At 60.6% G+C, this 27,703-nt stretch overlaps 3 protein-coding genes across 7 annotated transcripts in view; 2 read left to right on the top strand and 1 right to left on the bottom strand.

Moving 5' to 3' along the window:
- The window catches only part of PIEZO1 (piezo type mechanosensitive ion channel component 1 (Er blood group)), a 69,247-nt gene extending 68,770 nt beyond the window's left edge, over positions 1-477 (top strand). For both annotated transcript variants that reach the window (XM_074401311.1, XM_039474360.2), the window contains one exon: positions 2-477. In XM_074401311.1, the coding sequence (XP_074257412.1) occupies positions 2-251 (250 nt within the window). In that variant the 3' untranslated portion in view covers positions 252-477. The remainder of the gene's footprint in view (position 1) is intronic.
- CTU2 (cytosolic thiouridylase subunit 2) lies at positions 442-9,385 on the bottom strand. 4 transcript variants are annotated; one of them, XM_039474370.2, is made up of 15 exons: positions 9,244-9,385; positions 8,665-8,739; positions 4,874-4,952; positions 4,610-4,669; positions 3,492-3,552; positions 2,851-2,960; positions 2,469-2,764; positions 2,255-2,390; positions 1,932-2,063; positions 1,504-1,595; positions 1,297-1,400; positions 1,022-1,211; positions 841-907; positions 699-757; positions 442-623 (listed from the first exon to the last, which is right to left on the bottom strand). In XM_039474370.2, the coding sequence occupies exons 1-15, from the start codon at positions 9,309-9,311 to the stop codon at positions 557-559; spliced, it is 1,596 nt and encodes a 531-aa protein (XP_039330304.1). In that variant the 5' UTR covers positions 9,312-9,385; the 3' UTR covers positions 442-556. The 4 variants fall into 4 exon arrangements, with proteins under 4 accessions (XP_039330304.1, XP_074257433.1, XP_039330306.1 ...); XM_074401332.1 differs by having other exon boundaries at positions 8,665-8,801; positions 9,244-9,340; XM_039474372.2 differs by lacking the exon at positions 4,874-4,952 and having other exon boundaries at positions 8,665-8,801; positions 9,244-9,340.
- A 126-nt stretch (positions 9,386-9,511) lies between these two features.
- Positions 9,512-19,175, top strand: RNF166 (ring finger protein 166). Its single transcript, XM_039474385.2, has 6 exons — positions 9,512-9,704; positions 14,338-14,494; positions 16,023-16,135; positions 16,654-16,768; positions 17,102-17,209; positions 18,121-19,175. Exons 1-6 carry the CDS (start codon positions 9,550-9,552, stop codon positions 18,184-18,186), a joined length of 714 nt encoding a protein of 237 aa, XP_039330319.1. The 5' UTR covers positions 9,512-9,549; the 3' UTR covers positions 18,187-19,175.
- Positions 19,176-27,703: the final 8,528 nt, after the last annotated feature.

Here is a 27,703-nt window from a genome sequence, read left to right as displayed (position 1 = left end):
GGATCATGGGGCTGTACGTGTCCATCGTGCTGGTCATCGGCAAGTTTGTGCGCGGCTTCTTCAGTGAGATCTCGCACTCCATCATGTTCGAGGAGCTGCCGTGCGTGGACCGCATCCTCAAGCTCTGCCAGGACATCTTCCTGGTGCGTGAGACCCGGGAGCTGGAGCTGGAGGAGGAGCTCTACGCCAAGCTCATCTTCCTCTACCGCTCCCCGGAGACCATGATCAAGTGGACTCGTGAGAAGGAGTAGGAGCTGCTGCTGGCCAGCACGGCCCCACAGCGGGTGGCACTCCTAGGGCCGGGGGAGCTGCTGCCCCGTCCATGGCTGCCAGCTGTGACACATCCTCCCGGCCTGCCTGAGCCCTGATGCTGCTGTCAGAGAAGGACACTGCGTCCCCATGGCCTGCGTGGCACTGCTGTCCCCCACGCATACTGTAGAGTTTTTTAATTAAAAAGGTTTTATTTATACAAACGGATACTCAGAGACCGACCCCGTCCTTGCCTTCCGGCTGCGGTGTGGTGGACCCTGCACCTGCCGTCCCACAGAGCACGTCATCAGCTCTGGCCCACCTCATCACTGTCCTCAATCAGACAGTCCCGGAGCTCTGCCAAGACCCAGGCCCTGGAGAGAGAGCTGCAGTGGGTACTGGTCCGCAGGCACCTACCCCCCAGGCCACAGCAGGATGGGCCCTAGTACCTCTGGGTGCGGAGCTGGGCCTCGGCCTGAATGTACTGTGGCAGGGGCTCCAGCGAGGGCTGTAAGAGGCCGGGGTTGGAGAGGGGGTGCAGGAAGGCCATCCCCTCCCATCTCCGAGCCCAGACAGGCAGGACCAACTCACCAAGTCCTTCATGTTCACACGGCAGCCGTAACACAGCTGCTCCAGAATGCAGGCCTGGGGGTCCTCCCTGCAGGAGCAGAGCTGGATGTGTGCCCACCTTGGCACCTCAGCACCAGTGGGTGAGGGCATGTCCCCCTCCCCCCAGACAGCTGGCCAGGGGGTGGTAGGGACAGGGACTCACCTGCTGGAGGCCTCCTGGCAACGGCTCTGGGCCCTGCCCCCCCCCGAAGAACAGCAGGACCCCTGAGGTGTTCCGGTCTCAGTCAGGGGAATGGGCGACTCCTGGGGTGTCCCGGTCTCAGTCAGGGAGGTGGGCGACTGGATCTGGGAGGGATGTGAGCAGGTCTGAACCCCAAAAGCTGTGGCACTGTCTGCAAGCAGAGAGGGGCTGAGGGGACCCTGGTCCTGAGCCCCCACGCCCACTCCCCCATCACCACAAGAGCAGGATGCACTGACCAGCGGCATCAACGTCCAGGGCGCACATGCACAGCAGACAGCGAGGGCTGCAGTCGCCGGCGCCAGGGCCGTCCCGGGGGGCCTTCACCAGCTTCTCACTCGTCCTGTGGCCGGGGTGGGAGGAGCAGGTGAAACACGCGGGGCGCAGCTCCACCATAAGCCCTGGCCTGAGCACGAGCAGTGTGCTCAGCACACGCCTGCACACACCTGTACACAGTGCTGACAGTGGAGGGAAACTGGGTCTGCAGCCGGAGGATGAAGGCCTCCATCAGCCGGTGGATGCTGGCCTTTTCAGGGGCCTAGGGAACAATCAGATCCAGGGCTAAGGGAGAGCCCAGGGCCAGCACCAGGCTAGGGCAGAGACTCGTGCGGGCAGGTGCTGTGAGTTCCACACTGCCGGCCCCCGTGGCTCTGGCCTTGCTGCAACAGCTCAAGGAAGCCAGAGGACCAGCTTCAGCAGTGTACCTTTGGGGCCCTCCTGTCGCCCCACGCCCTCAGGGACAGGGCAGACTCAGAGGACCCTGGGGACGTGGCACTGCTGGGGGACAGGGCAGAGGTTACTGAAGGTGTGCTGGTGACCTCTGAGCCTGTGTGAGAAAGCGCCCAGCCCACACAGCCTGCCTTGGTGAACCCACCTTGGTATCGACAGCTGGCGTGAAGACAGAAGGGACGGAGAACAGCCGGTTGTAGAATGCGACCTCCTTCAGGGTGTGCTCCCGCATGGGTCGCACCACCACCACGTCCCCATGCCGCTCATCGGAGAAGCCCTGGGGAGGCGGGGGCTGGAGAGTCAAGGTCAAGGCCTGTATGTCCCTGCTCCTTCCCTACCGGGTGTGAGGGGCACAGACCCCACCTCCATCCAAGACGCCACAGGACTGATAAGCGAGTACTCCCAAGTGAAGAGGCCGAATGGGAGCGGGTGGGGACGGGCCTCCTGGGCACCCAGGCCCCTGCCTACCGTGTCCCAAGCCAGGAAGGCCCCTCTACCCAGCGCCAGGTTGGTCATGAGCTTGATGGCCAGGCGGGTGCAGCTGTCCCCAGTCATGACCTTGGAGTAGCCATGAGCACGGGCCACATGCAGGATCAGGTGGGCCCTGCAGCACACGGACTCTCAGGGCCGGGTGGGCTGGCTGGGGAAGGGGCTTAGGGGCCTAGGGACTGCAGGGCCTCACCGCAGGGTCTGCAGAAGCTCCTCCTTGGCTGTCAGTGTCCTCACTGAGCAGAACAGGTGGGAAAGAGCCTCAGTCTGGACAGCAGCAGGTGGTCTCAGCAGCCTCTGAGGGTCCCATGGGGGCTGGGCATGGGGCTGGGGCAGCTGTTCCTCCCCATGAGCCAGGCCAGGCCCACCCCCTGCCCCCAGCACATGCTGCTGCTGGAGGAAGCTGTCCACGGCCGCCTTGTAGGCCCCCTCGGGAGCCGCTGGCTCCTGGGAAGAGCACCGCAGCACCGACGGTGGCAGGCTGAACACCTTCCGGGAGGCAGAAGAGAGCAGTGAGGCTCGGGACAGCCCCAGAGGTCGCCTCTGGGACCCCTTCCCAGGGCCAGCCCTCCCACCTCCTCTAAGGCCACCACGTGCCACGGGAACCCAATCGTTTGCAGGATGGGCTTCACTTCGGCCAGGGTCTTCGCTCTCTCCTCGGGGCTCCGGCCACAGGCTGCTCCCTCTGAAAAACCCAGGCAGAGTCACGGCTCACAGAAGAGCCAGGCAGGGTGTGGGGCCACCTCCCCTGGGGAAATCCTTCCAGGCCTCGCTCTGCAGGGCCATGCTTCCTGGAGGAGCTGTGGGATACTGCCGTTTTCCTCTGCGGCAGGAGATTCTCCCTGGGGCTGACCTCAGCGCTAGAGTGAGCACTCCAGGAGTTCGCCCCACAGGAGCAAGGCTCCGGGAGGCGGCCCCTGGGTCCCCCTCACCACCTGAACTCCACACGCCCTTCTCTGTCCCCACAGCCCGTGATGGGGGCTGGGCAGCCTGCTCCTGCTCCCCAACCCCAACTTTCAGAGGACGATGTTCTCAGGTTCCAGGAACACTGGCGCCTCCTAACAACAGACACATCCGCTGCCTCCTTCAGGGGAATGTCCCCACCAGGGCCTGAGTGCAGGGGCGGCAGCAGCAGCTCCACACGCCCTACCAGAGGAGGGTCGGCAGGACACACCCCACGCGGCCAGGGAGTCGGAGAGGCAACGGCCACACGTACCATCAACAAAGATGACTCCTGGCACAAAACGCAGTCTCTTGGCAGAATCTTGGCTCAGGCCCTGGAGGGAGAAGCATCAGGGACTCAGCCCCAGCTGCAAGCCACAGGACACTTCAGCTCAGAACATCTTTCATATGGATTTAACACCCTCCTGGAAGGTAAAGGGACCTTCCCCTGCCAGTGCTTTTAGTGGACAAAGCCATTCGGACTTGGGCCAGGCAGGCCCAGCACGCGACGCTGCATGGCCGACGTGGTTTCCACAGAAGCCTGGGGGTCTTCACCCCCTGGTAAAATGCGCTGGTCCTGGATGGCTCAACAACGCCCCAGGAGAGGAGGCGGGGGCTACGGGGCCACCATAACTGCACCTCACACACTTCTGGCCACTCAGAAAGCAAGAGCCTGCTAGAGGCTGGGGCACCGCTGGGCATCGGAAGGGCAGCACCAGGGTGGCACAGAGGGCTGAGCCAGTTACCTCACACCACCCTCCTGTCGGGTTCGGGGGACCTCAGAGAACAGAAACCTTCAGCAGTGGCGTGCAGCGCACCCATCCTGAGACCAACATCACACTCATCACCCTGGCAAAGCCAACCCTCCCCTCTCAACCACCCACCCCCGAGAAACAGCCTCCTCCAGACTGCACCCCTCACTGGGAGTGCGGAGAAACCAGGCACATCCCGCTCCTGTGCCCTCCTGAGAAGCCCTACCTGCCTCGGACTTCCTGGGCTGGCCTTGAACACGCCGGGGGCACAGCCCCCCACCCTGAGCCCCTGCCCCCACCTCCCCGCCACATGCCATGCCCTCCACCTCAACTGCTGCTCCCTGTGTTTCTCCTGACAATCCCCTCTCCCGCTTCCTGATCGTCCCTTGGGTCACACACGGCCGAGCCGAGATGCCACTTTCCACCGCCTGTGTTTCTGTGCAGGTTGAGCAGAGGGACCCAAGTCAAGTGGGACGCACACAGGCGCTCTGGACATAGCTTCTGATCGGTGCGCCTGCTGGAAACACAGCTGAGAACCCTCCTGGTGTCCAGGCGGGGGGCCGGGCTGCTCTCTACCCCCAGCCAACAGCCCCCCAGCCTCAGCCCAGCAGCCGGGGCCAAGTGGGTGGTGAACACGCACCTCAAGGACCTGCCAGACCATGGAGCTGGACGAAGGCCCTCCAGACCACGCCAAGAGCACCTGGGAGAGAAGAAACAGCACTCAGGGCGCCACACCTCCAACACGAGCAGACACCCCACCTGGTGGACGTCCAGGACATCCAGGCAGCCCTCAAATCCCAGGGCGGAGCTGGTGGCTGCAGCAGGCCAGCCCACCTGTGGGAGGGAGGAACAGGGCCTTGAGGGGCCAGGCTGCTCAGTCAGACCCCCAGGACCCAGATGCTACCTTCTCGCCTGGGAAGATGAGCCGGTTCTTGCCCAGCATGGCTCTGAACTTGTGGGTGTAGAAGGCCTTGAAACAGCCCCTGCAACACAGACCTGAGATGACGGAGCTGCTCGGCCCCCAAACGGTGGGCAGCATCCTAAGCCACTGCAGCTGCCGGCCTCCTTCACTGACTGCCATCTTTAAAAACAGCATCTTTGCATCCAGGCTCTGCCCAGACTCGTGAAAGGGGAGAGGCTGGGGCCCCACGGCAGTGGCTTCCCCAGGGAGAGCATGAGGCTCCCTGACGCTTTCCACAACCCCAGCAGGTATGAACAGCACTGCATCCAATAAATGAGGGGCCAGAGCCCAGGCATCCCTGCCCCACAGGCACTCAGAAGGGCCCAGCTGGCAGAGTGGACGGACTTAGGCATGAACAGGGCAAGGCCAACCCAGAACCCATAAGAAAACCACCACCACACAGAGACAGTACCTCTCTGGGGCACAGTGGGGAAACTCAGCAGACCCACAGTGAGGGCCCAGCATCCTCGCTGCGTTGAATGGGCCAGAAATGGCTAAGAGGCTCACTCACAGAGCGCCTGGGCCTCTCCAACCCCACACAATCACAACTTCCAGGGCTGGGAACTGCATTTCTTTTTTTTTTTTTTTGAGACAAAGTTTCCCTCGCATTGCCCAGGCTGAAGTGCGATGGTGCAATCTTGGTTCACCATGCCTCCTGGAATCAAGCAGTTCTCCTGCATCACCCTCTCGAGTAGCTGGGATTACAGGCCTGTGCCACCACCCCCAGCTAATATGGTATTTTTGGTAGAGACAGGGTTTCTCCATGTTGGTCAGGCTGGTCTCAAACTCCCGACCTCAGGCAATCTGCCCGCCTCGGCCTCCTGAAGTGCTGGGATTACAGGTGTGAGCCACCATGCCCAGCATGGAACTGCATTTTTAAGAGACAGGTTCTCGATCTGTCACCCAGGCTGGAGTGCAGTGGCACAGTGATAACTCCTGGGCTCATGTGATCCTTCTGCCTTGGCCACCCAGGTAGACAGGACTACAGGTCACAGGCACGTGCCACCATACCTGGCTAATTTTTGTATTTTTTGTAGAGACAAGGTCTCGCTATATTGTCCAAACTGTTCTCAAACTCCTGGCCCCTAGTGATCCTCCTGCCTGGGCCTCCCAAAGTGCTGAGATAACAGGTATGAGCCACCGTGCCCAGCTGTAATCTTTGTTCCTAATAAAAGTTCCAGCCATCTGACTCTGGCTTAGATTCTCGGCCCTGGCTATATGTTAGTACCACACAAACCAATTGAGTCAAAATGTCTAGGCGTGAGGCCTAGGAATCTGCATTTTAAAGCTCTCCTGCAATCCCCCAGGATGTAGCTTTGGGCGTGGGGGCATCACAGAAGGAGAACAGGTGCTGGGCTTCACCTCCTCACTGGGGTCCAGGAGGCCTGTATGCCCCACACCACCAGCTGGGATTAAGTGTGGTGGGTCTGTGCGGACATGCCATGTCTGGGCTCCTGAAACCTCGCTGTCCCCTCTGTCAGGCAAGGCCAGGGTTCCCCTGAATGCTGATCTGAATCATCACTGGGGAGCCCAGCTCGACCTAGACTCCTAAGGCCTTCACCTGGAGACCCAGCTCCCCACTCCTCGAGCACAGCACAGTAAAACTCTGGCCTCAGCAGGAGCCCTGCTGGCCACAGAGGTCTTGCATGGAGGCACCGCAGCCTCTCCTCCATGAATTCTCCCAGCAGCCTAGTGTACGCGGCAATTTCGGATGCTCCTGAGTGGTTAAAGAAGTACTACCTTGGCCGGGTATGGTGGCTCCTGCCTGTAATCCCAGCACTTTGGGAGGCTGAGGCGGGTGGTTCACCTGAAGTCAGGAGTTAGAGACCAGCCTGGGCAACATGGTGAAACCCCATCTCTACTAAACATACAAAAACTTAGCTGGGCCTGATGACAGGCACCTTAGTCCCAGCTACTCAAGAGACTGAAGCAAGAGAATCTGCTTGAACTTGGGAGACGAAGGTTGCAGTGAGCTGAGATCGCACCACTGCACTCTAGCCTGGGCAACAAGAGCGAAACTCCCTCTCAAAAAAAAAAAAAAAAAAAAAAGGAGTGCCTACCTTGCCCAAAATGTAACTCCCGCTCCACAAACCTCATTCTCCAAATCTAACAAACTCTCAAAAGATGGTCAAGGATAAGAAAACTTTTGGAGAACAATCTCCTCAGTTCTCCCACCCCAGTGTCTTTTTTTGAAACATTTTAGAAAGCAGAGCCCAGGACTCCTGGAGACCAAAAAGCATGAGGTCGCCAGCCCCAGTGGTTCATGCCTGTAATCCCAACACTTCAGGAGGCCGAGGCGGGCAGATCAGGAGGTCAGGAGTTCGAGACCAGCCTGGCCAATATGGCAAAACCCTATCTCTACTAAAAATATAAAAAATTAGCTGGGAGCAGTGGCGCTCACCTATTGCCCCAGTTACTTGGTAGGCTGAGGCAGAACCACTTGAACCCGGGAGGCCAAGGTTGCAGTAAGCCAGGTTCATGCCACTGCACTTGACCCTGGGTGAGAGTGAGACTCCATTTCAAAATAAATAAATAAATGTCATCACTCATTCTGCAAATGTGTGATGCAAAAAAAGCACGTGTAGGGCGAGTCTGGTGGCTCACGCCTGTAATGCCAGCACTTTGGGAGGCCAGGGCAGGTAGATCACTTGAGGTCAGGAGCTCGAAACCAGCATGGCCAACATGGTGAAACCCCGTCTCTACTGAAAATACAAAAATTAGCCAGCCATGGCGGTGGGTGCGCCTGTAACCCCAGCTACTTGGGAAGCTGAGGCTGAAGAATCGCTTGAACCTTGCAGAGGTTGCAGTGAGCCAGGATCACGAAACAGCACTCCAGCCTGAGTGACAGAGCAAGACTCTGTCAAAAAAAAAAAAAAAAAAAAAAAAATTAACTAACACCACTGAGAATTAAAAAAGCTGAAATGAGAGAGGCCTGATCCTGCCTCCGGGGAGCTATGATTCCAGTGGAAACAATCAAACAATACAATGGTTACAAGCCAAGAAAAACACGGCAAGGGCCATAAAAGAGTTACAGATAAAAGGGAACATCCTCACACCCTGGTGCCTCTGGGAATTAGCCTCTGCTCCTGTCCAAAGCCTCACCTCCCCTCAGACCCGGGGGAAGGCTGGAGGTCTCCTTCCAAGCCTCTAGCCCAGGCGTACCCAAACTTTTTACACAGGGGGCCAGTTCACTGTCCCTCAGACAGTTGGAGGGCCGCCACATACTGTGCTCCTCTCACTGACCACCAGTGAAAGAGGTGCCCCTTCGTGAAGTGCAGAAATGGCCTGAGGGGGCTAGTTTGGGGACGCCTGCTCTAGCCAGTCACTGAGGAAACAAGCATCTCCCATGAGATAAACTTTAACTCAGAGGATCTGCCAAGTTCCCAGAATGCTCGAATCCGCCCCCTAGATGTGTTCCAGCTGCCCCCAAATGCCCATTCCTCCTCCACCTAATCCCAATCTAGACACCACGGCCCCACTTCCAACTGTCCTCATCAGCTCCATTAGGAACCTCGCCAGCTGATCTGTGGCTAGCTCATGGTAAATTGTTTGCCAAGCAGAAAAACCAACGCTTTCGCCTCCACTTCCACACCAGGGGCACCGGGGACAATATCAGAGGCAGGAAGAAAATAAGTAAACGATTCTATAAAGAAGACATAACGCCTCAGAAGTTGGGACTACCCTGTCTGCCCAGCGAGGCTGTTTGCCGGGGTCTCAGCACCTCCAGGCCTCACCTGCAGAAGGCATCTCCAGCTCGTATCACCACCACCGGCTGGGCTTCCTTGCACTTCACACACTTCTGCTCACCGCTGTGGAGATGTGAGGGGGGAGGAGGGAGGAACACAGATTTGGGGAACTCCTGTTCCTGAACCTGAGTCGGGTCAGAGTAAAGCATCTTGTGACACACACAAACCAAGGCTTGTGTTTTGTCCAAAACTAAAAAGGCTCTTAGGGGGATGTTTAGCCTAAAAAACGAGGGTCAGGGGGCACATAAAGACCGCTATTCAATCTCCCAAGGCCGGCACAGGGAAAGACAGCTTCGCCGAACCAGTTCCATACGAATAAGGGCGGCACTGGCAGCGGCAGAGACGTCCCCAGTGGCTGCTAGGATGATGAGAGCTGCGAGGCGGGGGAATAAGCCCCTTCCTAGGTGCTAGTCACGGCTGGACAGTCACTCCCCGAGTGCTGCGGAGGGAGGTCCGCCCTCCACGCGGCGCTCCGAAGTGACGGCAGAGCCCGACCGGGACCCTCGGGGGCAGGGGTGCAGCGGGAAGGCGAGGGGCGAACCCGCGGGTCCGGCCGCCAGCTCTTACCTAGGCCGCGGCGCCGGGGGCGGCCCGCGGGACGCCGGCTCCCCGTAGTCCTCTCCCACCTGACACATGCCCACGCCGGGTCCCGTCGCAGACTGCGGCAACAGCAGCGCGAGGGTGCGCCCTGATGACTCAAGCGCGGTGCCGTCACGGCCGCGACGCGCGGCAGGCGGCGACGCCCTCCGATGACGTCAGCGCGACGCAGTCGCGGCCGTAACGCGCTGGCCGGGCCGGGCCAGGCCTGGACAGCGGGCGGCGGGCGGCGGGCGGCGGGCGGCGGGCGGCGGGCGGCGCGGGCCTGGCCCCGGGATGGCGATGTTCCGCAGTCTGGTGGCCTCGGCTCAGCAGCGGCAGCCGCCGGCCGGGCCCGCGGGCGGCGACAGCGGCCTGGAGGCGCAGTACACCTGCCCCATCTGCCTGGAGGTCTATCACCGGCCCGTGGCCATCGGCAGCTGCGGTCACACGTGAGCGCGCCCGCCGGGGGCCGCGGGGAGGGGGCCGCGCCCCGCCGCGGCGGGGATCGCTGGGCCGGCGGCCGCCCCGGTGCAGCCCCGGACTGGGCGCGCGGGGTCCGGGGTCCCCTGCGCGGCGCCGCTATCCTCGGGGCGCGTTCGTCCTCCGCCCGGGCGCCTGGTCCGCTGCTCCTGCGGTTCCCGGGCCGACCTGCGGCCCTGCCCAAGCTCGGGGTCCCCGGGGGCTGCGGCGGGCGCTCGGGCACTCAGAGGGCAGCGGGTGCCACCGCTCCGCCGGTGGCGGCGGCTTTGGTCTTGTGGGGCTGGAGTGGGCAGTTGTGAATAAATGACTTGTGGCTTTTGCTATCAACTCTTGTTCGGACCCGCTGTTTGCCGGTTTTGACTACAGAGGAAAGGAGTTCCCGAAAGTTTACAGGGGCTTGTTTGGAGTCTGATGTTAGGTTTTCTTTGAAGGAGAACTTGGGTCACAGCAATCACTGACCAGCCAGGCAGCCCGGTCCGCAGGGGAGCAGACACTGACCCCCTTGCTGGGGTTTACACCGGCACCAGGGCTCAAAGCTGCTTCCTGCAGGGTGTTTCAGGAACAGAAACTCGAGGACGTGGCTTTCCTCCCGGCGGGGACCTGTGCTCAAGTATTGTGGAGCTGCCAGCCCCGTTGGGAGGAAGCCACGATCAGAGTCGGCTCCACAACCTCTCCTAAGTGCTGGATTATACGGCTCTTGAGCAAAATGAGCAGTGGCAGGGTAGAGAGGGAGCAGGAGGGCTTCCCCGCAGACATCCAAGCTGCTGAGGTGGTGGAGTCTAGGGAGGTGCACCCAGGCTGGTAGGAGGCTCTAGAACATTTTGCAAGCAAAGGCAGCTGACTTTAGAGGCTCCTAGTACAGAGGGAGCTGGTGGCTGTGTGCTGCGCACCCACGGAGGCGGCAGGGCCAGTGGATGCAGAGCTGTTTGGTTACCTTTGTCAGGTGGCACAGGTCTCTGCCCAAGCTGGGATAGCTCTACCGACTTCTCCTGTGAGGCTGCTAAAGGCTCTGCTCCTGCTCCTCCATCTCACTTTGCTGTGACATTTTTGTGTGACAGCCTCTGAAGAGAAATGTTTTTTTTTTTTGGAGACGGAATCTTGCTCTTTTCACCCAGGCTGGAGGGCAGTGGTGCTGTCTGGGCTTACTGCAACCTCCACATCCTGGCTTCAAGCAGCTTTCCTGCCTCAGCCTCCTGAGAAGCTGGGGTGCCCCCCACCATTCCTGGCTTATTTTGTATTTTTATTAGAGATGAGGCTTGACCAAGCTGGTCTCGAACTCCAGACCTCATGATCCCCCCGCCTTGCCCTCCCAGAGTGCTGGGATTACAGGCATGAACCACCGCAGGCAGGGGGGCTTCTTGTGAGCAGATAGTAGTGGGTATTTCACATGCATTCTGCACCTTCTTATCTGTTACCGAGGGCTGCGAGGCGTGACACGGACCTGGTTTTAGGAAGCCTCCCCTCGGCTTTGGGTGTCAACACCTTCACCTTGTGGTGACCACAGCATTTCCACTTTCCTGGTCTGCACAAATCGGTATTTGCCCTTGTTTTCCAAATGCGTCCTTTCCTAAAATGTGGTTTTCATCACAGAGAATCCAGAACTGCTTGGAATTGCAGAGCATCTTTTCTGTAAACTTCTCCTCTCCCACATGCTTCTCTTGGTAGAATCTGACAGCCGTCCTAGTCTCACTGTGGGTCCTGCAGAAGCTTTTCACACAGCCTATGCCTTTCAAAGCCTTTTCTCCTGACTTTCCCTGGCAGCTTTGTTTTCCGGCTGCACGCTCTGGCTCTACCTTTCTGTTTCTTGCTGGTGTTCCTAAGGCGTGCATGCAAGCAAGCATAGACAGTTGCAACTCTCGGGCCCTCTGTAAGCTCCCAGCCAGAACAGCTTCCTCCTCCAAGATTGCTTGCGGCAGGAGTACCCTGTGTGGGGCGAGCACCCTGCTCTAGACTTGGGCAGGAGGTCCCCTGGGGGCCCAGCAGGAACTGTTATCACTTAGGGGACAGTCCGAGCAGTAAGCCACCTCTAGAACCAGCAGCCTGTGGCCAGGACACATGTGAGCATGACCCCGCCTGGAAGGCCTGTGTGAGCAGCCTCCACCTGCGCAGGGCAGCTGTGGGCTGGCTGAGGGCTGGCCAGGCAGATCCCTGAAACAGCGGCTGTCCAGCTCCTCAGCTTGTGCAGCGGCCAGTGTGGGAGCGACACCCCATCGGCAGTCCCCAATGCCTGCTGGGAGGACTGGTGTGCGGTTCCCCCTCCCTTTGCAAGGCTGTCACACCCCCACAACACCCATCGCCCTCAGCTACTTCCTTCAGCAGAGAAGCTGCTCAGCACCAGCCCCTGGGTGGGTGCAGACAGGAACTTCCTGTGGGGGCAGCGGGCACTGCTCCCGGCTGCTGGCTCTCCAGCCACCGGGGTGGCCATCTCTGGAAACTAGGCCAAGGGCTGCACCCACCTTCTGGGTACCTCGTTCTGCCTCCTGCTCCTCAGCGGCCCAGCTCCCCACCTGCTGGGCTGGGTTCCGTCTCGTGTCTTCCTCGGGCCTGGCTCTTCCACCTGCCAGGCTGCATTCCCTCTCGTGTTTTCTGAGTCCTTCAAGGCGAGGATGAGGCTGTCTTCCTCCTATCGTTCCTCTCTTCTTCCCTAGCTTTGCCTGGGACGCTTTTCCTTCCACTGAAGTAGCTGCCACTCAGCCTGTGGCCATTCAGTGCAGCTGGGCTCCTGCCTGGCCTCTGGCAGGTTAGGGTTCGCTCAGCCGTCAGTGCGATGTTAGAAGATTCTTACCGCCCCAGAAGGAAACAGGGCCCTCCCCGGCAGCTGCTGTTCTGCTGTCTGTTGCTTTGTTTCTGTGGCCGTTTGGTGAGTGGACTCCTGCCACGAGGTCGGCCGTTTCTCAGGCCTCCCGGCGCGTGGCGAGACTCCACACCTCTCCCCAGCCGAGTAGCCTTTCTATGCGTCTCACGCCACACGCTTTCTTCATCCATCTGCTGACGGGTGCCTGGGTTGTTGCCACCTCTCCCTGCTGTGAGCCTGAGCATGGGGGGCCTGGGGCCTCCCAACATGGATCATCCTGCCAGCACCTTCCTCCCGGAATCAGGTGGCATAGGTGGCCTCCACGGCTTGAGTCCAGGGTCCAGTGCCAGGGATGCCCCAGGAAATACCTGCTGGGGTGCTCAGGTGTGGGCGCGTGTGTGTCTCCTCTGCAGACCTGCCGGGACGTCTGCTGAGACCTTGAGCGAGGTGGATGAAGTGAGCAGGGAAAGGTTCACTGGGGTCTGTTCACTTTGACAGGCCTCAGGATGAGTCCCACTCTCTCACACACAAAGGTTAATGTGGGAGCCACCGCCAGGTGGGGCTCCGGAGGAATCCAGTGCTGGGGAAAGAGGACACGGGGGACAGCAGGAGGGACATAAGATGCTCCCCCGGCCTTCTTCCTCCCAGAAAGGGCCTTTTCTCGGAAGGATGTGGAAATCTCCTGATGGCAAAGAGGACTCTGGTCCTTAATTCAGCTGAGTGGTCTGTGAACTCAGGAACTGCCCACATTCCCGGCCAGTGGGGCTCCTACACCAGCACCGTGGAACTGCCAGGGAGAAAGGAAAGCGCCACCTCCCCACCCCTCCCCCACCTCCCACCCCTACCCCCAATCCTTCCCTCCCCCACCCCACCCCCCACCCCCATCTGACAGGTTTCCCGTGGCTGAGGGGCTCCGCCTCCCTTCCAGCTCCTCCCCGAGGCTCAGCTGTCCCCACCCCCGTGGCAGTCCTCCCCCAGCAGGCCGCAGGGATCAGGCTCCTCTGTTTGCGCTGGGGCTCTCACCGGCTGGCCGTGCACCCCTCCAAGGCCTGTGCGCGTCTGTGGAGTGGGAGGTGGCTGTAGACACCAGCGGGAGGGTGTGTGGGACCGGCGTGCACCCAGGGCCACGGGACGTTCATTCTATCCTCACGACACAGTGTCTCCAGGCAGTGCCAAGAGATAGAGCCCATGGGAGCCTCAGGTGCCCCACAGCGGCCAGGATCTGAGCCTCTGCTCCTGCCTGCGCAGCTGTCCCAAGCCTGGTGACTGCTACCTCGCCTCACAGTGTGCTGCCATGGCCGGCTTTGGCCCTTCCCTGTCCAATGCCTCTGGAGGCCCTGGGGCCTGGCAGTTTCCTTTCCCACGATCGTCTTAGATTTGACCCCCTCGAGTGGCACTAGAAGAGTTTCCAGAGTCCCTGGGTTATCCCTGTGCCCCACGGCCCACCCAGGTGTTGTCCCCATGTGAGCGTGAACCTGGTGGGCCGAGCATGGGGCTCCTGCCTATGGGAGCTCCTCTGGCCCACACGTGGTGGATGGCCATCGCTATGGCTCTGCCCCTAGCCGGAAAACCACAGGAGGCCTACTGTCAGGAGGGACTGGGGCCACCCTTTAGCCAGATGGGGCCCATCCAGTTGGGGGGCCTTGGGTGTAGGAGTGACTGTCTCTACAAATGGCAACAGCAATTGGGAGAGCTGTCCCTGCAGACCCCACAAGTGCTGGGTCCTGAGAAGGGGCCCGGGTGAGGCCTGAGGTACAGTGTGGGAGACCCGAGTGGCGGGCTGGCGCTCAGACCCCTGTCCCCTGCAGGTTCTGCGGAGAGTGCCTCCAGCCATGCCTACAGGTGCCATCCCCACTGTGCCCACTCTGTCGCCTGCCCTTCGACCCCAAGAAGGTGGACAAGGCCACCCACGTGGAGAAGCAGCTCTCATCCTACAAAGCGCCCTGTCGAGGCTGCAACAAAAAGGTACCACCCCCTTGGGCCGTCCTGGAGGTGGGGCCCTCGACGTGCAGCCTCTGCCCACGGTTCCGCAGAGAGCGGGGCTGGGTCCTCCTCGATTTCCTGTGGAGTAACCGCAGTCTCTGCTCCTGCACCAGGAAGTGGCCCGGGCACCTCCCTCCCCTGTCTTCATCTCTCCCTTCCCATTGTGACGAGTGATGGGGGCCAGCTGGTGGGTGCAGCACCGTCACAGCCACCTGGCCCGGGCCAAGGGGACCCATGTGGGTCGTGGCAGTGAAGGCGCGAGGGCCTGAGCTGAAATCTTACCATGTAGCCTTCCCCTGCCAGCTGATACCGGGGACAGCACTGGGGGCTCCAGGGTCACCAGGGCCACAGGCAGAGTCAAGGACGTGTAAGGGCCGAGCACCCTCCAGCTGCCAATAGAGCCAGAGCCAGGCGGGTGGGCCCCGCCGCACCACGTCAGAGCAGCCCAAGGGCCTGCCACTTGTCATGGGCCTCGGTGGCCCCCCTTCTCTGTCCTGCCCTGGAGCCTGGCCTGCGCCCCACAGCCCTCCGTGGCACACTCACCTCAGGGTGGGGAGGCCCCAGCTAGTGGCTGTTTCTTTCAGCGGCTTCCGAGGGACTGAGCAGCTGTAATTGGTTTTGAATTATTTCTCACATTGCCGAGTCTCAGGTTATGAAGCTCTACGAAGCACTCACACTGGAACGCGGCCCCTGAGGGCCTTTCCTCGAGGTCAGAGGTCCAGACGTCCAGAGGCTGCCCCAGATTCCAGAGTGGCGAGGCTGAGCAGGCTGTGATCTCAGGTGCTTGGGCACCTCCTGTCTCCTCCCTGCTCAGCGTTCCTCTCTCCTGGACAGACAGACAGGATCAGAATGGGTCACATGCAGAAGGGCCTCCCCACACCACAGCTGCCGATTCTCTAACCTGGGTCTCCCGGCACCGCTGGGTCTCCTGGCACCTTGCTGGGGTGTGGCACACCCCTCAGAGTCCAGCAGCCCTGGGCAGAGCTGGGCGGCAGGCTTGTGTCCAGGAGGACCTCGGGCACCTGTGGCCTTGCAGCCTGTTGCCCTGGACGTCAGGTGGGCTGTGGGTGGAGGACGGTGCCCTGCTCCTGTGGAAGCATACTCAGCCTGCCTCTCAGTTCCATGGAGTGTCTGTCCCCAGCCTCGGGCATGTGCTGAGTGGCAGGGCTGTGGCCTCCACGGCTGCTTCCTTTTTCTGGAGCATGTATTTGAACCATGCCGAGCTCTGCCTCCCTCAGGTGCCAGAGATAGCCTCGCCTGCTTCCCACCACCCTTCTCCGGCCGGGTTTCTGCTCTCGGCCCGGTCGTACTCCAGTGACTTGCTTTTGGCTGTGGAGTAGCGACCGCTCTGTGCCTGTGATTTAGCAGGAGAAGGGACCGTGTCCCCCTCTGCTGGCAACACAGATGCTTGCTTGCAGTTTTCTGGTCCTGGACACCTGAGGTCTCGGCCTCCCCAGGACAGCCCTTCCAGATTCCCAGGACTGCCCTGCCCTCCTGCCCTGTCTCCTAGGTGACCCTGGCAAAGATGAGAGTACACATTTCCTCCTGCCTGAAGGTCCAGGAGCAGATGGCCAACTGCCCCAAGTTCGCCCCCGTGGTGCCCACGTCCCAGCCCATCCCCAGGTAGGCCACCCTGCTGGGGCAGGGGAGAGGGACAGAGTCTTCCTCACTCTTGGAGCAAGCGCAGTACCCTGTCCCAGCAAGGCTGGGGAGTCACCCAGGGTCAGGCCACTCTGGGGTAGTAGACCTTTCCTTGCTGCCCTGCAGGAAGGCACCTGTGCCACCCTCCCTGGCACACTCACCAGACTCCCTGGAGTACAGACACCTCAGGTGTGGGGTGCAGGAGGGTGTAGGCCAGACCCACAGGTCACCTCCCAGCGGGTGAACGGGCCAAGAGATGGCTCTTCCAGGGCAGCGCCAGCAGTCTCCGCCCTGTGGCTGGCCTAGTTGTGTGAGGTGGACAAGGGTCCTGGGTGTGTCCTCAGGAGGCCACAGGTGCAGAGGCATAGGGGGCACCTAGCCACTGCCACGTCCTGCAGTCTACAGAGGGTGGCCTGGGGCCATGCCTGCGTTTGAGAGAAGCAGGTGGCAGGGCCCTTAGGCCCCCAGCCGTGCTGCTCACCCTACCCCCACCCCGCCAGCAACATCCCCAACAGGTCCACCTTCGCCTGCCCATACTGTGGTGCCCGCAACCTGGACCAGCAGGAGCTGCTGAAGCACTGTGTGGAAAGCCACCGCAGCGACCCCAACCGCGTGGTGAGCAGCGCCTGCCTGGCCGGGGGAGCACCACCTGTGCTGGGGGGTCCGCGGTGCTTGGGCCCCAAAGGCCTCCTGGACCCGTGGTGGGGACCTGGCTGCCTCAGCGGCACCTGGCAGGAACCAGGGAGCATCCCTAAATCTTCAGGGTGACGCTCGCTGATTAATTCGCTGGTCACCCAGGCATGTTCCTCTGGGTCTGGGGCGCCTTCCCAGGCTGGGGCACTGATAGGGGCTCGGGAGGGCACCCCAGAGGCCGGAAGGACCCCCAGTCCTGTGAGGCCGTGCTGCCTCGCCCTGGTCCAGCCTGGCCTGACCCCGTGCCCCTTCCAGGTGTGCCCCATCTGCTCGGCGATGCCCTGGGGGGACCCCAGCTACAAGAGCGCCAACTTCCTGCAGCACCTGCTTCACCGGCACAAGTTCTCCTACGACACCTTCGTGGTAGGCGCCCTGCCCGGACCGCCACCCTCCTTGGCCACCCTCCTCCTGCGCGGGCCCCTAGCCAGCCTCAGGGTCTGCAGGGCTCAGAGGAAGCCACAAGTAAAAGCCTCACTTCAGTGGCTACGCTCCTCCAGGTTCCGAGGGGCGGGGGGAGGACCGAGAGCCGGTGGGCTGAGCCCGAGTGGCCACTAGAGGGTGCCCGGGCCTCTTGGGGACGTGGACCACACCGGGCAGGTCCCTGCCTGCCCACCCCACTGAGCCCCTTGAGAGTGAGCCGGGCTTCCTTCTGGAAGCTTTCTGGAGGGAGCTGGAAGGACTTCCCTCGCCACTGGACCCTCCGGCTTTGTCTCCTTGTCCCAGCCACCTTGGGTCAGGCGTGCACCCAGGCCGGCAGACCCTCCTGCAAACTCTTCAATCCTGGTGCGGCCCCTCCCTGCCCAGCACTGTGTATTCCTGGCCCTGGCTTACAATCCTGGTGACAGCTGTCACTCCCCCTGCCAGCCGCCCAGGACCCATGCTCCTGACAGCCTCAGATGGAAAATGTAGGAAGTCAGGGAGCCCTGGCCTGCCAGCTCACCCCGGACACCCCGGGGCTTAGAGTCTGAGCTGAACCAGCAGCCCCCAGTCCCCCCACAAACCCACCCGGCACCCGGTCACCAGGTGCATGGTGTCTGCAGACCCCTGGGCCCCCTCAGGGAACTAGCTGAAGATGAGAACTCCGGGGAGCAGGTGACGGTCACACCTGCACTCAGCACCTTCTCAACCCCGCAGGCCCCATGCCTGCTGGGACGGTAGAGCCGGGTCCTTCCTTTGTCCTGCTGGAGGGAGGCAGGAAGGGCGGACATGCCTATGTGGGTGATGGGCGGAGGGGCGGCCCTCAAACCCGGCGCTTCTCTCCTTCCTGTCTCTAGGACTACAGCATTGACGAGGAGGCCGCCTTCCAGGCTGCCCTGGCCCTGTCTCTCTCTGAGAACTGAAGTGGGCAGCACAGCCACCTGCCCCTGTCTGGGGTCAGGGATGCCCTGCTTGAGGGACAGGGCTGGGCTCCTGTGCCACACCTGGCATCTCCTCGGGAGCACGCCTCACCGGCCCAGGAGGAACCTGCACCTGCGCAGGAGGGGAGCTGGGGCCGAGCCTAGGCCGCCAGAGCAGGGCCGCCTGGTCCCGCCGGCATCGCTGGGACATTTGGTGCTTCTGGCCAAGCAGGCGGCCTCCTTGGGCAGGGCTGGCCGCTGGGACCTGGAGCAGTTGCTGTCTCTTCAAAGCCATGATGCCCCCGCATGGGAAGAAGGGACCAGTGGTGTATGAGCTGCACTCTGCAGTGGAGCTGGGAGGAACCCCAGCGGCCGCCCTGCCCGGCTCCGCCCCACCCCGCCCCGCCCCGCCCCGCTTCCACCTGCGCATTTGGTACTGGCTTTTGTGATACTTAGGAATCCTGGCATCTTTTCTATATGATCCAGTGTGATCATCTTTTCACATTTTATAGAGCAAAGACAAAGCAGTTACTCTTCATACTGCAGTATCTGTGTTTGACTAGGAATAATAGTATTTTTATGGAACATTTACAAAATTATATTTTTAAAAAAAACCAAACAAGCATTGTGGGATTGGGGCAAGGAGGAAAGGTGCAGCGGGGCCTGCCCGGGCCACCCACTCTGTGTCTGGGTCCTTGAGGTTGGTGTGTTTCTCTTTGATAACCAGGAAGAAATCCCAGCACCCCAGGCACATGCGGTGGCTGCTCCCAGGGGAGGCAGGGCCGGCAGAGCAGGGGCCCCCTCCTGATCTCAGCCCACTGCCGCCTTCAAAGCTGATGGTGCCCCGCGGCCAGAGGGGACTTCGCCCTGGCGGTGCTGGGCAGGGGCCTGCGTGGCAGGCTAGGCAGCGCATCAGCCCTCTTTTCTGTTCTTGGCATTAATTGTTGCTGTTTTTTAAAAAAAAAGGTTTAAATAAAATGTCTCAGAACATCTCTAGCAGGCCCGACTGGGTTTATCCTCCACGATGTGGATCGCCAGCTGCTCTGCACGTGGGAGGCTGGCCGTGTCTTCCCAGGCAGCTTGTGCTGGGGTGCTGCCTGCGGCCCATGTGTGCCCTGACCCAAGCCTCGTTCAGCTATGGAGGGTTGCACAGAGCCGTGCTGACATTGGCACTGGGACCCCCTCCTTGTAAGGGACCATGTGCTTCTGTGCCCGCAGGGCTCCTGTTTCCCACTTACCTGGGCTTCAAACTCCTAGCTACTTTCTTTGCCTTTTTTTTTTTTTTTTTAAAGAGCCGGGGTCTCACTCTGTCACCCGGGCTGGAGTGCAGTGGTGCAATCATAGCTCACTACAGCCTCCGTCTCGTGGGCTCAAGTGACCCCCTGCCCTGACCTCCCATGTCCCTGGGACTGCAGGTGTGGGTGACCTGGATTGGTTTCTGAGCACACTGAGTGTTATGAAAGTGCTTGTAGCTCTGCAAGGGGTCACCATCAGGGGCAGGGGATCCCCTGTTCTGCCGTCTCTGAGGGCCTCAGGCTGACAAGAATCACCTACTCGCGAACCCAGAGCAGCCGGCCATCCGAGGTCGGCCACCGTTTCCTGCCTCCTCCCTCCCTTCTCAGTTATGGGTGTTTTCAGTCTCCGTTCTGGATTCTTTTTTTTTTTTTTTTTTGAGATGGAGTTTCGCTCGTTGCCCAGGCTGGAGTGCAGTAGTGCGATCTCGGCTCATGGCAACCTCCGCCTCCTGGGTTCAAGCCATTCTCCTGCCTCAGCTTCCAGAGTAGCTGGGACTACAGGCATGCAGCACCATGCCCGGCTAATTGTTCTGGATTCTTTACTAGAAGGGGAGGTGGCTGTCCTGACCCTGAAGGCCACAGCTGGGGCTGGACATGCAGGAGCCTCCACCAACCTTCACACCAGGGGAGACACCCCTTAGGGAGCACGGCTGACTTCAGATTGCACTCGCCAAGGGCTACCGGAGACGCCACCTTCCCTTCCCACTACTCTTTGACCCCTGGTCACATGGTCCTGTGTCTGGCAGGCCCTCACCAGGCAGCACCAAACTTGAGGGAACAGCAGAGCCAGCTGCCAGCCTGCCTTTCCCTGTGGCCTTCCAGGAGGAGGCTCGAGACAGTCTCCCCAGGAACCATGTGGGCCTCCAACTGATGCCCAATGAGGCCAACAGCCTGCAGAGCACCGCCGGGCTCAGCAGCGGTTGGCTGCGTGTTCACCTACTCCATGGCTGACCGGAGGGTGACTCGGAGCAGTCACGAGGGTATGACCCTGGGTGTCCACGAAGCCTGGAGGCGGCTCCAGGCCCTGTCTGGACAGATCGTGGCTTCAACTGCAGCCCTCGGGGAGGTGACGCCCAAGTCTGTGCCTCACTGGGGGAGGCTGAAGTGCCTAGGAGTCACTGAGTGGGTTCCCAACGCCTCGGGGGAACGGGGAGGGGCTGTCAGGTTGTTGGGGCGTGGACAGGCTGGGAACTGCCTGGCCTCCCAGGCTCTGCTCTGCCCCAGGCCCCCTGCTTCCATGCAGGCAGGTGCCTTGGTGGTGGTGGTGGGGGGGTGAATTCTGACGCTGGCCCGTCTAAGGCTCCCTGCTCTGTGTCACCCTCAGCTCTGAAGGTCCCTCTTGGGACCACGCTGTGACCGCTGGTGCTGGGGACTCAGCAAGGCCGGGGCTCAGTCGGGGCCACCGGGCCCAGGTGGGGCAGGAGAAGGAAAGGCTCCCACACCTGCTGTCGCTCATGCTGTGGATGGGAACGGTTTTAACCGACTGTGGCCTCTAAAAGGTGCATGAGAAGCCCACCCCTGTGTGCTTGTTCCGCTGGGCGGCCCTTGTCCTCAGGCAATGCGACCGCCCTCCCTGACCAGCATCGCCCAGAGTCAAGGACAGAGAACGGAGCCCAGACAAGGAGCCAACCCTGTCACACTCCGCCGGCCCTGCTCCCAAACACTGGGCTGCCTCCGGACACTCAGCCCCACGGAGGAAGCTGAACCCTGTCCCCTCCCGGTTGGACCCAGGCCTTCTGCGACTGCGGCTCTGGGGGGCTGTGAGCGGAAGTCCAGGGCCCCTCCTCAGGGCACCCTCTGTCTCTGCACGTGGGTCCAGAGGCAGCAGGCCCAACCCTCCAGGTCCCCTCATGGAGGCCCCAGGAGAGCTGAGAGCCACAGGCTGGCGTCCAGGTGGAGATGCGGCCTCAGCCTACCTCAGGGGTGACCTGGCATCTGGGAGGGTCTGCCCAGTCCAGGGGAGGACTTCAGACTGACAGGAAAGTGAGGACTCGGGGTCCCACGGAACTCAGCAGACCCTGCCGTATGGGGAGGTGGCCTGAGGCTCGGAGCAAGGCCCCCAGCTCCATCTTTCTTTCTGACAAAGCCCAAGGTAGAGCCGGACAACTGCACTCGGATACAGGGGGGCTGTCCCGGCGACAGCGGGGAGGCCGGGTCCCTCCTACGGCCATGCCACGCGAGGGAAATAAGCTGAAGTGCCTCATGTCGTGGGGTGGGGGCGTGCACAGTGCCGGAGCCAGAGAGTGGCCCACTCAGACCACAGGGGCCTCCGTGGCTGGGATGTGGGCCCACCGCTCTTAGGCAGGGCCCCAAAAGCCTGGGTCTCCCTCCCACCCTCGGGTACAGCAGGACCTGACTTCGAGGCGCCAAGCCACGGAGGGCTCCTGCGGGGTCCAGGCCCTTCCCAAACTTGCAGCAGCATGCCCTCGGTTTCACTTGTGCAGCAGCATGGGTAGCGCGAACCCTGCGGTCCAGAAAGCGTCGCCAGGTCCTAGGGACCAGGGAACTTCCCCATTAGAAAGAGGTCAGGTGGGAACGGAGATCCCCTGGCCCCAGGCTGGACCCCCCAAGAAACTGCCCGTAATTCTCATACCTGGGTCTCAGGTGCCACGGCCAGTGCTCTGGGCACTCAGACGGCGGCAGCAGGGTGCGGTTTACAAGACGCCAGCCCAGGCCTTTCCAGAACCACAGGTGTGCGTGAGGGAGGGGAGTTTCCCAGCTGCAGCTCCTCTGTCCCGGCCCTGGCGCACCGGCCGCAGCAGCCTGATCCTCCCAGGATCCTCTGGGTGCCTCTGGGTGGTGCCTTGGCATTCCTCTAATTTGGGACCACCTGATTTTATGCTCATGTGGCCCTAGGGAAGGAGGCAGAGGCCAGTGCTCCTGTTTCATATATGGAAAAAAGATACTCAGAAAACCTGCCCCAAATCCTCTGCTAACGAGAGGCACACAGGGCTGGCATTCCACTGTGGGCCCAGCTGGGGCACCTACCCGGCAGCTCACCTGAAAAACCCAGGAGGCCTCCACGGGAGCGGCTGGAGGGCCTGGCCCCATTGAGGGATGGCCTGAAGAAGCCGCCTCTGGTGGCGCTGCCTCTGCAACCCGTCCTTCCATAACTACATCCCAGGGTTTTTTTTTTGTTTGTTTTTTCTTTTTTTTTGAGACAGAATCTCCCAGGTTCAAGCAATTCTCCTGCCTCAGCCTTCTGAGTAGCTGGGATTACAGGCACGTGCCACCACTAGCATGTGCCCGGCTGATTTTTGTATTTTTAGTAGAGATGGGGTTTCACCACATTGGCCAGGCTGGTCTCAAACTCCTGACCTCGTGATCTGGCCGCCTTGGCCTCCCAAAGAGCTGGGATTACAGGCGTGAGCCACTGCGCCCAGACAACTCTATTTTCAATAAGGCCCCATGCCCAGAGGTGGGGGTGGGACCCCAACATCTTTTAGGGACACACAGTTCAGTCTACCGTGCTGTCCACCGGCACCCTGTTGATGCTGTCCCTGGCATTTCTGGAGGCACGGGGACTCCGAGGACTGTGCGACTTCTGCCCGCAGCCCTGACCCTGCTGATGCGGTAACCCAGGGTGCAGGCCACGGAGAAAGCGCCGTCACACCTGTCGCAACCCGTGCTGACCTGCATCTGGAAGGGATGCCAGGTTCCCCACCCCAGGTCCCCCTGCCCCAGGCCCACCTTGCTTCGCAGGAGCCCTGGATGGCACTCATCCAGATCCCAGGTGTGGTACGGCCCCAGCCCCTTACCCAGCGGGCTTTGTCCTCCTTGTGGCTGGGAGGGAGAATGCACTCAGCGGGCCACCAGTTCCTCCTTCCCGGCAGCCGCCCAGCGGCCCCACAGCCTCCCCACTGCCTGCCTCCCAGGCAGGTGTCAGCTCTAACATGGCAGGTGGGAAGCTCAAAGGTCGCTGGCAGAGAGCAGGTGGCAGAGCTGGCACCGGAGGAATCTGCAGGCATCCAACTCTGCAGGACGACACTGGGGACCTCACAGACCCCTCTCCTGGCGCCCGGCGCTTGCCCGCTGAGGCCCAGCTTCCATGCCACCTCAGAGCAGCTACTGCCACTTCCCACATGCATATGCCCATAGACACACACACAAACACCCCTGTGACCTGCAGACACACATGCACACTGCCTCGCTACTTGATGGTTCAATTCTCACCTCATCTGCTCCCAGTCCGAGGGCCACTCAGCACCATCGCTCTCCCTGGCCTGTGCTGAGGCATCTGCTCCTGCAGGTCCACGTGTCACAGGCGATGTTGGTAGGGAAGGTTGTAACGGGCAGCACAGCCAAGCCTGCAGCCTGGGCACCAGGAGGACACCATGCCCAGGCACCCATGCTGGCTGCCAGAGATGAGCACTCAGAGGCGTCTTCTCTCCTGCCAGAAGCCTGGGCCCCCATCTCCCTGCACTTCCTTTCATAAGTCCATTCAGGCATTTGCCCATGAACCTGGGCTGACCACTCCCCATTCCCTGTGCATACGGCTCATTGCCACACGCCCTCTTCTCTCTGCCCGAACTTTCACTTCTGCCTCATAGAATCTTGGGATGGACGATGGCTGTCCCCACTCCTGGCGCCGTCCCTGCCCAGGATCTGTGACTAGTAAGTCTTCGAACATGTTTCCTATTGTGGTGAAGACTGAATTTACACCTTCCACAAGAAGAACCAGGGGCTGCCGAGGCTGGGTTTTCTCAGAGACGCGGGGACACAGGGCAGGCTCCCAGCACCAGAGTGATGGTCAGGCAGGTATAACCTGGACGCAAATCAGACAAGAGCCGCAGGGTGTCTGCCAGTGTCAGCAAGTTTTCTGGAGGGACTCCTGGTTGCAGGTCAGACAACCAGGCATTGCACCATTTGCCGGGCAAGACACATACGGTGCAAAGCACACGGCAAACACCATGTCCAACCCCTTCATCTCCCAAGCGCACAGGGCTGCCAGCCACCAGGCACTGCCACTGAAAGCCAGTGTAGCTGGGGCTCTGACAACAACCCTGTCTGCCTCTCGGGACCCCCGTACCACACAGAACGTGTCCACTGAATCCCAGCTTAACAACCACCCTTCGGGCCAGAAGCGGTGGTGCACGCCTGTAATCCCAACACTTTGGGAGGCTGAGGTGGGCAGATCAGCTGAGGTCAGGAGTTGAAGACCAGCCTGGCCAACGTGGTGAAACGCCGTTTCTACTGAAAATACAAAAATTAGCCAGGTATGGTGGTGGGCACCTGTAATCCCAGCTACTCAGGAGGCTGAGGCAGGAGAATCATTGACCCAGGGAGTTAGAGGTTGCAGTGAGCTGAGATCGTGCTACTGCACTCCAGTCTGGCCAAAGATAGACTCTGTCTCAAAAAAAAAAAAAAAAAAAAAAAAAAAAAAACCTCCACAAAAATCTCCGGCTGTGGTAGTGCACACCTGTAATCCCTGTAATCCCAGCTACTTAGGAGGCTGAGGCAGGAAAATCACTTGAACCCAGGAGGTGGGGGTTGCAGTGAGCCGAGATCACCAAGATCACTCCACTGCACTCCAGTCTGGGTGACAGAGTGAGATTCCCTCTCAAAACAAATAAACAAGGCTCACACCTGTAATCCCAGCACTTTGGGAGGCCAAGATGGGCTAATCACCTGAGGTCAGGAGTTTGAGACCAGCCTGGCCAACATGGTGAAATCCCATATCTTTTAAAAAATTAAATTAAAGCAAAAAGCAAAAAGCAGTCAAGGGTGACAGAGACATATACCCAGATGGATACACGTATGCACATCTCCAGGCACTGCATTTACATCCACTGTAAAGCCAGAAAAGCAGGAGAACATACGCATGGGAAGAAAACGTCAACATAAATGGAATTGTGACCATATTTGCCCTGATCAGCAGTTCCTGGGGTGGGCTCCTCACCGGAAAACTGCTGTTGGGTGTCTGATGCAGGCAGGTGGGAGGGGCCGGGCTGCCAGGCCCAGCACAACTCATCATTCTGAGGTCCTGGATGTCCAGGGAAGAGGGCGAGAGCTGGGATCGCCTGCTGCAGTTCAGGACGGCGAGTCTAGCAGGCTGTGGGCCAGGGGTTCCCACACAGGAGCACGTAAGGTTAACCCCCAGAGCCAAGCGGCCAGCACTGAGGACCGGAGGACCAGGAAGGGATGGAGACGGCTGCCCTCCCTCCCCAAGGCAGCACACGTGGGAAGGGAGACGCTGAGCTTCCCTCTGTGGGGCCTCCTTGGGTCCAGCCTGGACACTGCCCTGTGCGTCACAGCTGGAATGAGTCTGAAACGGATTCAAGCGTCCCTGGCCGGGGATTGTGGGGAGTTGCTGGGGGAGCCCTAGGGCCTGACCCCAAAGGTGCTCTGAGGCTCTCAGACCCTCTGGGGCGTTCCCAGGGTAAGATCAGCCATTCTCCACGGGAAGGCTACGGCTGCGCTGGATAGCACGCAGCTCTTGCTGGATTAGGACATAAGCTTGCTGGGGCTTGGCGGATGGCCACACAATGGGTAGGTGGGTGGGGAGGGACAGTGTGGGTGGTGGCTTGGCTCAGGTATCTGCAAGCATTATCTGTGTCTGTGAGGGGGAGAGGGAAGGAAGGGAGGATATAAATAGAAACCTTTCGAGGCAAGGAACAGGTGAATAAGCAGAAGGCAGGCATGTGTCTGAAATCCACACTCCCGCCAGGGTGGTGCCAGGCCGTGGTTGCAGGAGAGGCGGGAACCTTCTTCCAGGGTCGCCCCCACCTGTCCTCCCACTCCCCCTCGCTAAGTGGCCGACAAGCCGGACTGGGGCTGGGTCCCAATCCCACTGCGTCCTAACTTCTCACAGCCTTGGTCTTCTCTTTTTCTTTCTTCTTTTTTTTTTTTTTTTAAATGTTTTGAGGCATGGTCTGTCTCTGTTGCCGACTGGAGTGCAGTGACGGTGATCACAGCTCTCTGCAGCCTCCACCTTCTGGAGGCTGGTCCAACAAGCCATCCTCCCTCCTCAGCCTCTTGAGTAGCTGGGACTGAAGAGGGACATTGCCGCGACTGGCTAATTAAAGTTTTTTGCAGAGATGGGGTCTCATCTTGTTTTTCAGGCTGCTCTCAAACTCCTGGGCTCAAGCATTCCTCTGTCAGTCTCCCACAGAGCCGGGATTACAGGCGTGAGCTGCTGAGCCCACTCTGAGAGTCTTGGGTTTTTCACTGGCAAAGCAGGGCTGATACTACCCCAGCTTCTCACACCCTGGACGTGGGGTGTTGGATGCCCCTCCTCCCCGCTGTCTCCCTCAGTGCTTCCATGAACTCACCACTCCCCACCTTCCCCACCCCCGGCCCACAGAGGGAAAAGGGCACCCAGCTCTCAGGTGGAAGCCCTGGTGGGGAGGCAGGCCTGCAGCACGGTCATGGACACACCTATGTGCACACCAGCCCAGAGACACCCCACCTGGCCCCCAACCTTATGAAACATTCACGTCAAAAGGGACCCAGACACTGGACACGGGCTCCCAGCTCTGTATGGCACTTCTGCAGGATAACAAAGGAGGGAAACGGCTGGCTCAGGTCACGCGTGCAGCTGTTGCAGAATTCATGTGATTTGCCAGTTTTATTAAACTTCCCATAACCATTCTGACCCCTTGGGAATTCCAGAATTACAACCCGAGTCCTGTATCCCCCCCCAACCCCCAAAAAGTGCCTTCTGGAAGAACTGGGCAAACTCCCTAAAGGGCTGTCTCCAGCGGGGGAGCCTTGGGAGACTGCAGCCCACCCAGAAAGGGCCACTGTCCCCAGGCCACTCGACCCTGGCCGGTTCCAGGACAGCGACCCTGGGCCGTCACTAGGGCTGGTCAGTCGGGTCAGCTTTGGACTCTCAGGGCTCTGCTCCTGAATCCTGCCGCGTGGGTTTGAAGAACGGATGGGGAGGCGCGGCCATGGGATAGGCGTCATCCGCCGCAGCAAGGGTTCCCGAGGACTGGGCTCGGCCGGCGCTTCCACGCTGTGTGGACAGGAGCCCAGCTCGGTTTCCGCTCAACCTTGAACTCTGCCCTTTAATTCACGGCGAGTGGGTGGCCAGGCCCGAGGGGTCGGTGTGTGACTCGGCGGTGCACGCGCCAGGGAAGTCCCGTGGGGAAGACACCGACGGCCACGCGCTCCCCGACCCGCCCGCGCACCTGTCCCGGGCGTGGCGCCCGCGGCTGCTGCCCCGCCCCGCCCAGGGGCCCCGCCCAGCTCGCGCCAGGCGCTGGTTGGCGGAGGTGCCGCGG

Source organism: Saimiri boliviensis, chromosome 1 (genome assembly GCF_048565385.1).
Source record: "Saimiri boliviensis isolate mSaiBol1 chromosome 1, mSaiBol1.pri, whole genome shotgun sequence".
Classification (NCBI taxonomy): domain Eukaryota; kingdom Metazoa; phylum Chordata; class Mammalia; order Primates; family Cebidae; genus Saimiri; species Saimiri boliviensis.
Note: the sequence above shows the minus strand (reverse complement) of the source record. Positions and strands in the feature narration are given on the sequence as shown.

Excerpts from the sequence above, each read along its gene's own strand:
- RNF166 (XM_039474385.2), top strand. The coding sequence starts at position 9,550 with ATGGCGATGTTCCGCAGTCTGGTGGCCTCGGCTCAGCAGCGGCAGCCG. Across the intron at positions 9,705-14,337 it reads ATCGGCAGCTGCGGTCACAC|GTTCTGCGGAGAGTGCCTCC; the intron begins GTGAGCGCGCCC and ends TGTCCCCTGCAG. Across the intron at positions 17,210-18,120 it reads TCTCCTACGACACCTTCGTG|GACTACAGCATTGACGAGGA; the intron begins GTAGGCGCCCTG and ends TCCTGTCTCTAG.
- CTU2 (XM_074401322.1), bottom strand. The coding sequence starts at position 8,825 with ATGCTTTACTCTGACCCGACTCAGGTTCAGGAACAGGAGTTCCCCAAA. Across the intron at positions 4,953-8,664 it reads GCTGGAGATGCCTTCTGCAG|GGGCTGTTTCAAGGCCTTCT; the intron begins GTGAGGCCTGGA and ends TCTGTGTTGCAG. Across the intron at positions 758-840 it reads GTGTGAACATGAAGGACTTG|CCCTCGCTGGAGCCCCTGCC; the intron begins GTGAGTTGGTCC and ends GGCCTCTTACAG.